Source organism: Ceratotherium simum, chromosome 14 (genome assembly GCF_057802395.1).
Source record: "Ceratotherium simum simum isolate JZ-2026a chromosome 14, ASM5780239v1, whole genome shotgun sequence".
NCBI lineage: Eukaryota > Metazoa > Chordata > Mammalia > Perissodactyla > Rhinocerotidae > Ceratotherium > Ceratotherium simum.
Window position 1 is genome coordinate 10,000,001 of NC_141913.1, and position 13,091 is coordinate 10,013,091.

At 37.3% G+C, this 13,091-nt stretch overlaps 1 protein-coding gene across 11 annotated transcripts in view; it reads right to left on the bottom strand.

The window, feature by feature from the left end:
• Nucleotides 1-13,091, bottom strand: part of GREB1L (GREB1 like retinoic acid receptor coactivator) — a 264,178-nt gene that overhangs the window by 40,323 nt on the left and 210,764 nt on the right. For all 11 annotated transcript variants that reach the window (XM_087439006.1, XM_087439004.1, XM_087439003.1 and 8 more), the window contains 2 exons: nt 9,644-9,824; nt 7,464-7,656 (listed from right to left, as the gene is read on the bottom strand). In XM_087439006.1, the coding sequence (XP_087295132.1) occupies nt 7,464-7,656; nt 9,644-9,824 (374 nt within the window). The remainder of the gene's footprint in view (nt 1-7,463; nt 7,657-9,643; nt 9,825-13,091) is intronic.

Here is a 13,091-nt window from a genome sequence, read left to right on the forward strand (position 1 = left end):
GCACACTGCAGGCCTCCTAAGGCATCACTTATATAAGATCACCTATCCAAGAGCAGGAGACGTAGCTGACCTACCTAATACGTAGACAAAAGCACAGGGAAAGAGGCAAAGTGAGGAGGCAAAGGAATACATTCCAAGTAAAAGAACAGGACAAAACCCCAGAAAAGGAACTAAGTGAAACAGAAATGAGCAACCTACCCGACAGAGAGTTCAAACAAAGAGTGTTAAGGATGCTCACTGATCTGGGGAGTAGAATAGATGCACTCAGTGAGAATGTCAACAAAGAAATGGAAGATATAAAAAAGAACCAATCAGAAATGAAGAATACAATACTGGAAATGAAAAATTCACTAGAGGGACTCAAAAGCAGAGTAGAGGATACAGAAGAATGGATCTGCGAGCTGGACGAAAGACTAGAAGAAATTACCCAAGCTGAACAGGTAAAAGAGAAAAGAATTAAAAAGAGTGAGGACAGTCTAAGGGACCTCTGGGACAACATCAAGCACACTAACATCCGTGTTATAGGTGTCCTGGAAGGAGAAGAGTGAGACCAAGGGGCAGAGAATCTATTTCAAGAAATAATAGATGAAAAATTCCCTAACCTAAGGAAGGAAACAGACATCCAAGTACAGGAACCACAGAGAGCACCAAACAAGATAAACCCAAAGAAGCCCACATCAAGACATATCATAATAAAAATGTCTAGAATTAAAGATAAAGAGAGAATCCTAAAAGCCGCAAGAGAAAGACAAGTTACATACAAAGGAAATGCCATAAGGCTATCAGCTGACTTCTCAGCAGAAATCTTACAGGCTAGAAGAGAGTGGCATGATATATTTAAAGTGCTAAAAGGAAAAAACTTACAGCCAAGAATACTCTACCCAGCAAGGTTATCATTCAAAATGGAAGGAGAGATAAAAAATTTCCCAGACAAGCAAAAATTAAAGGAGTTTGTCACCAAGAAACCAGTGCTACAAGAAATGTTAAAGGGACTGATTTAAGGGGAAAAAGACCACAAATAGGAAAAATTATCTATTTCCATGATAAGAGGGTAATGGATACAAATGCACAAAAAAGAGGTTAGATATGACATCAAAAACATAAAATGAGGGAGGAGGGGAGTTAAAGAGTAGAGCTTTCAGACAGAGGTCAAACTTAAGAGACCATCAATTCTGTATAGAAGGAGAAAGGAACAGAGAAGGACTACTAAAACACTGAGGAAAAAAAGTTAAAAAATGGCAGTAAGTACATACTTGTCAATAACTACTTTAAACGTCAATGGACTAAATGCTCCAATTAAAAGGCATAGGGTGGCTGATTGGATAAAACAACAAGACCCATATATATGCTGCATACAAGAGACACACTTCAGACCTAAAGACACTCACAAACTGAAAATGAAGGGATGGAAAAAGATACTCCATGCAAATGGCAATGAAAACAAAGCTGAGGTAGCAATACTCATATCAGACAAAATAGACTTAAAAACTGTAAAAAGAGACAAAGAAGGGCATTACATAATGATCAAGAGAACAATCCAACAAGAGGATATAACACTTGTAAATATTTACGTACCCAATGTAGGAGCACCTAAATATATAAAGCAATTATTAACAGACATAAAAAGAGAAATAGACAGTAACACAATAATAGTAGGGGACTTTAACACTCCACTTACACCAACGGATAGATCATCCAAACAGAAGATCAATAAGGAAACATTGGCCTTAAATGACACACTAGAACAGATGGACCTAGTAGATATATACAGAGCATTCCATCCAAAAACAGAAGAATACACATTCTTTTCAAATGCACATGGAACATTCTCCAGGATTGATCACATATTAGGCCACAAAACAAGTCTCCATAAATTTAAGAAGATTGAAATAATACCAAGCATCTTTTCTGACCACAACAGTATGAAACTACCAATCAACTATAGGAAGAAAATCAGAAAAGCCACAAATACGTGGAGATTAAACAAAATACTACTGAACAACGATTGGGTCAATGAAGAAATCAAAGGAGAAATCAAAAAATACCTGGAGACAAATGAAAATGAAAATACGACATGTCAGAATTTATAGGATACAGCAAAAGTGGTTCTAAGAGGGAAGTTTATAGCAATACAGGCCTATCTCAACAAACAAGAAAAATCTCAAATAAACAATCTAGGGCCGGCCCTGTGGCTTGGTGGTTAAGTGCGTGCGCTGCGATGCTGGCGGCCCGGGTTCGGATCCCGGGTGCGCATCGAGGCACCACTTCTCTGTCCATCCTGAGGCCGAGTCCCACATACAGCAACTAGAAGGGTGTGCAGCTATGACATACAACTATCTACTGGGGCTTTGGGGGCAAAAAATAAAAATAAATAAAATCTTTAAAAAAAAAAAAAAAACAATCTAACAAAGCACCTAAAGGAACTGGAAAAAGAACAACAAGCAAAGCCCAAAATCAGTAGAAGAAGGGAAATAATAAAAATCAGAGCAGAAATAAATGAAACGGAGACTAAAAAAACTATAGAAAAAATTAATAAAACCAAGAGATGGTTCTTTGAAAAGATAAACAAAATTGACAAACCTTTAGCTAGACTCACCAAGAAAAAAAGAGAGAAGGCTCAAATAAGTAAAATCAGAAATGAAAGAGGAGAAATTACAATGGACGCCTCAGAAATACAAAAGATTATAAGAGAATACTACAAAAAGATATATGCTAACAAATTCGACAATCTGGAAGAAATGGATAAATTCTTAGAATCATACAACCTTCCAAAACTGGATCAAGAAGAAATAGAGAATTTGAATAGACCAATCACCAGGAAGGAGATTGAAACAGTAATCAAAAACCTCCCCCAAAATAAAAGTCCAGGACCAGACAGGTTCCCTGGTGAATTCTACCAAACATTCAAAGAAGACTTAATACCTATCCTTCTCAAACTCTTCCAAAAAATTGAGGAGGGAGGGAAGCTCCCTAACTCATTCTACGAAGCCAACATTACCCTGATACCAAAACCAGACAAGGACAACACAAAAAAAGAAAATTACAGGCCAATATCACTGATGAACATCCATGCAAAAATCCTCAACAAAATACTAGCAAATCGCATACAACAATACATTAAAAAGATTATACACCATGATCAAGTGGGATTTATCCCAGGTATGCAGGGATGGTTCAACATTCGCAAGTCAATCAACGTGATACACCACATTAATAAAATGAAGAATAAAAATCACATGATCATCTCAATAGATGCAGAGAAAGCATTTGACAAGATACAGCATCCATTTATGATAAAAACTCTAAATAAAATGGGTATAGAAGGAAAGTACCTCAACATAATAAAGGCCATATATGACAAACCCACAGCTAATATCATCCTCAATGGTGAAAAACTGAAAGTTATCCCTCTAAGAACAGGAACCAGACAAGGATGCCCACTCTCACCACTCCTATTTAAGATAGCACTGGTAGGGTCGGCCCCGTGGCTTAGCGGTTAAGTGCGCGCGCTCCGCTGCTGGCGGCCGGGGTTCGGATCCCGGGCGTGCACTGACACACCGCTTCTCTGGCCATGCTGAGGCCGGGTCCCACATACAGCAACTAGAAGGATGTGCAGCTATGACATACAACTATCTACTGGGGCTTTGGGGGAAAATAAATAAATAAAATAAAATCTTTAAAAAAAAAAAAAAAGATAGTACTGGAAGTCCTAGCCAGAGCAATCAGGCAAGAAAAAGAAATAAAAGGGATCCAAATTGGAAGGGAAGTAGTGAAACTCTCACTATTTGCAGATGACATGATTTTATATATAGAAAACCCTAAAGAATCCACCAAAAAACTTTTAGAAGTAATAAATGAATATGGTAAAGTTGCAGGATACAAAATCAACATACAAAAATCAGTTGCATTTCTATACACTAACAAGGAAGTAGCAGAAAGAGAAATTAAGAATACAATCCCATTTACAATTGCAACAAAAAGAATAAAATACCTAGGAATAAACTTAACTAAAGAGGTGAAAGATCTGTACACCGAAAACTATAAAACATTGCTGAAAGAAATTGAATAAGTCACAAAGAAATGGAAAGATATTCTGTGCTCTTGGATTGGAAGAATTAACATAGTTAAGATGTCCATACTTCCTAAAGCAATCTATAGATTCAATGCAATCCCTATCAAAGTTCCAACAACATTTTTCACAGAAATAGAACAGAGAATCCTAAAATTTATATGGAATAAGAAAAGACCCCGAATAGCTAGAGGAATCCTGAGAAAAAAGAACAAAGCTGGAGGTATCACACTCCCTGATTTCAAAATATACTACAAAGCTATAGTAACCAAAACAGCATGGTTCTGGCACAAAAACAGACACACAGATCAATGGAATAGAATCGAAAGCCCAGAAATAAACCCACACATCTATGGACAGCTAATCTTCAACAAAGGAGCCAAGAACATACAATGGAGAAAAGAAAGTCTCTTCAACAAATGGTGTTGGGAAAACTGGATAGCCACATGCAAAAAAATGAAAGTAGACCCTTACCTTACACCATACGCAAAAAATAACTCAAAATGGATTAAAGACTTGAATGTAAGACCTGAAACTATGAAACTTCTAGAAGAAAACATAGGCAGTACGCTCTTCGACATCGGTCTTAGCAACATATTTTCAAGCACCATGTCTGACCGGGCAAGAGAAACAATAGAAAAAGTAAACAAATGGGACTACATCAAACTAAAAAGCTTCTGCACAGCAAAAGAAACCATCAACAAAACGAAAAGACAACCTAACAATTGGGAGAAGATATTTGCAAACCATACATCTGATAAGGGGTTAATCTCCAAAATATATAAAGAACTCATGCATCTCAACAACAAAAAAACTAACAACCCAATTAAAAAATGGGCAAAAGATCTGAACAGACATTTCTCCAAAGAAGATATACAGATGGCCAACAGGCACATGAAAAGATGTTCAAAATCATTAACTATCAGGGAAATGCAAATCAAAACTATGAGATATCACCTCACGCCCGTCAGAATGGCTATAATTAACAAGACAGGAAACAACATGTGTTGGAGATGATGTGGAGAGAAGGGAACTCTCATACACTGCTGGTGGGAGTGCAAACTGGTGCAGCCACTATGGAAAACAGTATGGAGATTTCTCAAAAAATTAAGGATAGAACTACCATATGATCCAGCTATTCCACTGCTGGGTATTTATCCTAAGAACTTGAAAACACCAATGTGTAAAGATACATGCACCCCTGTGTTCATTGCAGCGTTATTCACAATAGCCAAGACTTGGAAACAACCTAAGTGCCCATCAAGGGACGAATGGATAAAGGTGTGGTATATATACACAATGGAATACTACTCAGCCATAAGAAATGATGAAATCCAGCCATTTGTGACAACATGGATGGACATTGAGGGTATTATGCAAAGTGAAATAAGCCAGAGGGAGAAGGTCAAATACCATATGATCTCCCTCATTAAGTAGCAGATAATAACAACAACAAACAAACACATAGAGACAGAGATTGGATTGGTGGTTACCAGAGGGGAAGGTGGGGAGGAAGGAGGGCGAAAGGGATAATTCAGCACATGTGTGTGGTGATGGGTTGTAATTAGTATTTGGGTGGTGAACATGATGTATAATCTATGCAGAAATAGAAGTATAATGATGTACACCTGAAATTTATACAATGTTATAAACCAATGTTACTGCAATAAACAAAAAATTTTTAAAAAATCAAGGAAAGCAAAAAAATATATATATATAACCATAATACCATTATTATGTGTAAAAAATTAATCATGTATTATAGGAGTGATTTTTAAGGAAATTATTTTAAGCTTGTTTCTCTATTACTTAATGTCAGGAGAAGATAAAGGGCAGAAGCTATGAGCCTTCTTCCTATCACTAGTATAATCCCTTCTGGAAAAGACTGAACGAACAAGGTAAATTAAGATGGTTCTCTTTTCTCCCCCCAAAATATATTGAAACTTAACATTTAATAGGAGAATTATTTGCTGGATTAAAAAACATTTTTTCGGGCCGGCCTGGTGGCGCAAGTGGTTAAGTGTTCGTGCTCCGCTGCGGTGGCCCAGGGTTCACCGCTTGTCAAGCCATGCTGTGGCGGCGTCCCATATGAAGTAGAGGAAGATGGGCATGGATGTTAGCCCAGGGCCAGTCTTCCACAGCAAAAAAAAAGAGGAGGATTGGCAGATGTTAGCTCAGGGCCGATCTTCCTCCCCCCCACAAAAAAATTTTTTTTCCTTTCGTCCGTTCTATCGGCAATTCCACTCTGTGTCAGGGCGACTGCCTGGGTAGCCCACAGGCACACCTCACACTTCAGAGGCGAAGGGATCGTGGTGGCCTTTTATCTTACCCACAGCTTCACCACGCAATTAATGGATGGGGTCAGCATGGAGAAGATACCAACAAAGTGAAGGTTCAAAGCAACCTTTATGGGACAGTGAACACATTGAGATAGTTCTGCTAATGCAGGGACTGCTGATGCCAGTGTGATTCAGTGACCTGAGCTTGCCTGTCTGCAAAGAATAGACCAATACTCAGAGCTCAAGTCAGGGAAAACTTACCTATTTCATAATAGAATGAAATGCACTGGGTTGATAAATAAATAGTTATTTTTATGTAAGACATTTCTGGCATCTTTTACTTGAACATGTTTATTTAAAAATAGCCAATATGTTCAATATTTTTAAATGAAGGATCCATTGCTTAACGGCTAATCTTTATTTTTTTTAAATGAAACTCTTATTTCTTTTCTTTGATAGTATATTTAACATCCAATTTGCAGGTCATAGAAAATACTTTTCAGGTATTAGGGATTGGAACCAAAAAATATAAAGACCTGAATATGTACAATGTTGAGATGACTATTCTCAACACATTAAATGCTACTCCTGAGTAATTTAACATAACAGTACTATCATCCTCTGTTTCAACCATTAGTCTGTGAGAACTGATTAAAAGGAAAAATCCAGTTGCTGGGGGAGCATGAGAGTAATTAACAGTGATAGAGATCAGTAAGACTAAAACATGACAGAGAAGCCATCTAAGAGGACATACAATTTCCAGGTCTCAGATTGAAATTAATAATTTAAAGGCACAAAGATAATCCACGATATTGATGATGGTGTCAGATAACATCGCACTTTTTTGGGACAAACTATATAGGATGGATAATTTTGTATCTGCATGAGTACCTAAAAAAGAACCACCTAGTCAAATTTATATAGGACACTATTCACTAGTTTTCAGTCTTAATTTAATTGTAATTATACGGAACTTTCAGAAGATAAAGCATGTTAGTTAGATTTTCAAACTCTTGTGCTACATTTTAAAAAGCCATGACAATCTTTTATCACAAGATTCTGCCCTGGGGAACTGAGAACATGACTGTGTATCGGAGAACAGAACAGAGACTCACCATGCTGTCCAGCTGTATCCAGTGAACCTCATTGCTGGAGCTGATTCGAGACTGTTGGGTCTGCAGAGTGTATGGGAAGGAGCTAACCTGGAGCACCAGCAGGTTGAAAGCTTCCAGAACTTCTCTGCAATTAATGACTCTATCAGCCAATCCATGACTGGGTTCACCAAGTGACAAAGAGCCCGAAATGACACTGTAGAAATATTGAAAGACACATTAAAACCTCCTAATTTAACTGATTAGATCCAGAAGCAGACATCAAAATGGAGAAAATGTCTTAGCTCATATTTTTCGCCTTTTTTTTTTTTGTGAGGAAGGTCAGCCCTGAGCTAACATCCATGCCAATCCTCCTTTTTTATTTTTTTTGCCGAGGAAGACTGGCCCTGAGCTAACATCCGTGCCCGTCTTCCTCCACTTTATGTGGGAGGCCACCACAGCATGGCCTGACAAGCGGTGCGTCAGTGCACACCCAGGATCTGAACCTGGGCCACCAGCAGCGGAGCGCATGCACTTAACCACTACACCACGGGGCCAGCCCCGTTAGCTCATATTTTTCTAGTTCTTTTTAACTGGGAGCAGGAGTAGAAGCAACCAACATTTGATTTGGAAGAGCAAAAATTACACTCCTTCTTACCCCTTTCAGACAGATTTCAGGGATATTTTTTTTTCCTTTTCCAGTTTGCCCCTGATATACCTCAAAGTGTAAACTCAGTTATCCTGGCCAAGGATGTCTAAATCTGTAGCTGAGATGGATCACTTCAGTTTTAAAGCTCACCTGAATGAGGGAGCTTCTCCATCAAAATGTGATGCTTATAACTGCGCAATGACCTGTACTCTAGAGAGACCCCAAAGCTGCAAGGGATCCCCACCATGTTAATACCACTCTCCTTCCTCCCTTAAGGCTGCTAGAGTGTGGGGAGGGCTCCTCTTACCACCCCACCCCCTGACCAATGTTTTCATATCTCTGAATCATTTTCAGTTCTGTTCAATTTGGATGTACCAGGTTGCTATGCACCCTCAAAACCATTTTTTTTTTTTCTGAAAGAAACAATCTTGATGCCCTGGGGAACTAAATACAGTGAGATCCAATGTGTAATCCTCAAAGCTACTACCCCAGACTTTCAAAGATGAGCTATACAAGGTCACTGAGCTATTTCTGCTCATAGAACACTAGCAGTAACTGAACAGGATGTGGGCAAAATTCCTTCCTTACTCCCTTTTCCCCTTCTTTCCTTCCTTCCTTCCAAATCTAACAAGTTATACAAGATCTTCTTTATACCTACATATGGCTCTAGATTTCAGATTATGGAGTACCAAACCCATTCTGGCTTCTGAACAAGCACTTTTACAACTCTGACATTTCTACCACAGATCAAAAAAATTCCAGATTCCTAACCTCAGTGTGTCCTTAAGAAAAGAAAATCTATAAATGCTTGATAATGCCTGAAATTTCCCTCCCCCTTCGTGGTGAGGACAAACCATGATATGTAATATGCGATGACTATTTGCCCCCATATTGAAAAAAAAAAAACTATTTGCCTTTTTAATCCATAGGAGCAAAGAAACCCCTTACCAGATAATTAATGTAATTTGATCTGGCTCCATCATGCCACATTTACTGTTCTTTCATTAATAAGCCCACTGAGAGATAGGATATTCTCTTGCTTAAACTGGTAAATTGTGGAAGGTTTCAGAGCTGCTCTCAGGTCATTAAAATGGCATCTCTACTGCTGTTAAAGGTAAAAGGTGAGCGAGAAAGGCAAGGAAGAGGGGAACCAGCAGGAGAGGAAGGAAGAGAAGAGAAGGAGAAAAGAAAATAGGAAAAGAACTGGTAGGAGGAAGGGAAGTGAGAAGAAAAGCACATAGTCCCTCTGGGAGCTCACCAACCTCCACCTCCTTGTTGCCACCTTTTCTCTGAAGCAGCTGAGCTCCACAATGCTCTTCAGACCGTATTTTTAACAGGAATTTGTAAATTCACCCACAGTATAGTTAAAATAAAATCAACATTAAATCGATAAGAAAAGTTGAAAACGTAGGAAAGGATAGGAGTAAGTTACCAATAAGAAGATGCCAAATGTTAGGGTCCCCGGGCTTTCAAATCATCAGCTTTCAAATAATTTATTACATAACGATTACTGCTGTAGAAAAAATACTGTATTTGCTCACTCGGAAGCAATCACCTCGTTAGTTCCACATGGGAGTTGTCATGAACTAGCACAAAGAGTGTGTACGGGTTCTGTTTCACCCTTCTCATAAAAACTTCAAACTTGGTTTGAATCTCATTATCTAGACGAACAACATATTTCTCTGCTCTCTGATAAGCTGTCCCATTTTCCTCCAGACCCAAGTCTACAAGGACACCTGCCAAGAAGAAAAAAGAGTTTATCTTTTTACATATGTATATATAAATGAGATAAACTTAAGTTCCGTGTCAACTGATATACTGGGTACTAACCATATATAGAGATTTACAGAGCATATATTTTTCCTTTTTCGTATTCCCCACCGCAAGTTTGAGGAGGAAATATCAGATTTCCTCTTCTTTAGAACACCCTACCCCACCTCCCACACCTCACACAAAAGACAACAGGGAACAATCTGATACATTAAGCAGAAGCAGTTGAATCTATGAGACCTCTGTCTAATTAAATTCTATTTGTATGTGAAGTGCTGCTGCTAATAGCCACTACAGGCCACCCACAAAAAAATGAAAGTTTGGGCCACAGCTCTTTGCCAAATTAATTTAATCACATAAGCCTTCCTTGCCCCCAATTTAGCAACAAAACGTGTAAAAGAAGGAAAATAAAATGTGATGTCCAAAGATACCACAACTAGATTGTGAGCTTTTTTAGGTAGTATTTTACTCATTTTTATACAATGACAGTTTGGCATAGTATCTAGAGTATGGGAATCCCTCAGTGAATGTTGGATTATGTACCAAATTAATAAAATGAATTACCCAAGATTACTATATTCTCAAAATGTTATAAACTGTGAAACTTTAGTACTGTATCGTTATCTGTCTATAATTAAGTTGCTTCTACATACAAACATCTAAAATAGTTCTAGGCACATGAAGCTGTTGTTGGGATAATTCATTAAAACACCAAATCCACCTTTAAAATGAAGAGACAAAATGGTAATTTTGTGAGGTGAAGGATGTTAACTAACCTTATTGTGGTAAACATTTCACAAGATATACATGTACCAAATCATCACGTTGTACACCTTAAACTTATGCAATATGTCAATTATATCTCAATAAAGCTGAGGGAAAAAAACCAAAAAGCAAGGGCACACAACACCCAACACCCCGCACATACTCTCCAGACACTTAGCTGCATAGGGGGAGGGCTAAGTCCCCTGACATGAGAGCCTTGTGGCTCAAGCCCACAGCCCTCCAAGCAGGAGAAGGAACCAGAAGACTGATCTGGGAGTTAGAAATGTTACAGGGCCCTTGAGGACCAGTGTGGACTCCAAAGGCTGAAGGATATCTATTTAGCATCCATTATCAGCCACACCAACCAGCCCCAAATGTGTGGAAAAAAATTAAAATTAAAAAACAAATTAATAAAAAATAAAATGAAGAGAGTTTTATGAATTATGTTCATAATTCATAATAATAATTATTCATAATAGTTTTATGATTATTCAGAATAGTTCATAATAATAGTTTTGTTTATCTAGCTTTTATTTTCATACAAAATCAGCTCAATTAACAACTACATGCAATTAACATCTAGATGCTGTAATACTAATAGCTCTAAATGGTATAAAAAAAAGGAAAAATATTTTGCCATAGGAAAAATCATTATACCAGAAAAGGTAAACAGAAAGGTAATTTTGCTTTTAAACATTTTTCATTAGGAGCCTTTACTCAGAGATTTTTTTCAATTTCCACCCAAATGTAATCAAATGTTGTGAATATTTCCAAAAGCAATCAAACATTTAACTTGGTAGGTATTCTGATTTTTTTGAAAATGGGTTGCTTATAATATTAATTCAACATTTGATAGCGATTTCCTGAGCATCTACTGTATATCAGGTACTATGTCAGGTATTGTGCTAGGCCTGGGGATACACAGGAGAGCAGGATAAAGACCTTAATCTCCTGAAGTTTATGATGAGGAAGACAGATAATTTTGACAAGTGTCATGATGGGAGACAAAGTACTGTGGGGTAGAGGAGGTTAGCAGAGGCGTAGAGAGAGGACCTACTTAATCTCTGGGGGTTTCTGTTTCCTTATTTCTAAAATGGGGAGAGTAGAACCATTGAAATTTAGTCTATATTTCCTAAGTTTATCCTTAGGAAATAAGTAGTGTAAGTTAAGAGCATCCTAATATAAGAAGACTATAAATAATTCATAAAGAGGAAAAAATATATCTTATGGATAAGTAAGAGTTGACCACATTTCAAAACAAATGAAATAAAGACCAATTGTATGCCTTTGATAGGTTAATTCCATACATGCCCTTAATGGGAAGAAAAAGTTCCGTGAATCTAAGAGGTTGTTCTGTTAGATATAACATGGTATATTAGTCCGTAACCATGCAGCCAGGGTCTCTGCAGTGGTGAATTTGGGTGGGGAGCAGGCACATCAGAAGTATTTGATTGTTTTATTTCTAGCTGGGCATTTTTAGTAGATCATCCTTACCTTTAAATTTTGTAAGACTTGCTTTTATTTTTTAAGTTTTGTTTCTTTCCTGGTTATGAAAGTGATAGATACTCATCTTGGAAAAACTGGAAAGTATAGAGATATATTAAAAAAGAAAAATTTATCCATAATTCTTTAACTCAAAATAAGCCACTGCAAACATTTTTGTGCATTCCTTCCTGTCTTTTTTTCTATGCATGTTGTGCTACCTAGCTCACATTTTGTAATTGTATATCCTAATTTTTTTTCACTTATAACTGTAAAGTAAGAAACAAAACTATTATTATTTACTAATAACATGTCTGTGTAGAAAACACAAAATAATCCACAGATAAATCAATTAAATTAATAAAAATTTAGTTAAGTTGATGGATTCAAAATCAATTTATAAAAATTAGTTGCATTTCTATATACCAGCTGCAAACAGTTAAGAAATGTACTTTTTAAAAAAATTTACAATAACATAAAAAATATTAAGTATCTAGGAATAAGTCTTTTTTTTTTTTTTTTAAAGATTTTATTTATTTATTTTTTCCCCCCAAATCCCCAGTAGATAGTTGTATGTCATAGCTGCACATTCTTCTAGTTGCTGTATGTGGGACGCGGCCTCAGCGTGGCCGGAGAAGCGGTGTGTCAGTGCGCGCCCGGGATCCGAACCCGGGCTGCCAGCAGCAGAGCGCACACACTTAACCACTAAGCCACGGGGCCGGCCCAGGAATAAGTCTTATAAAAGGTGTATAAGACCTTCATGGAGAAAATTATGAAACTGTTAATGACAGTAAATAGAGCTAAATAGAGCTATATTATAAAATATAGTTAAAACTAAATTCTCCTCAATGTAATTCCAATAAAAATTCTAATAGTTGTTTTTTTAACTTGAAAAATTGTTTAAAAAATTTATATGTCAGAGCAAACGACCAAGAATAGTCAAGACAGTCCTGAAGAAGAAAAGGTGAGAGGGATTTGCCTTACCA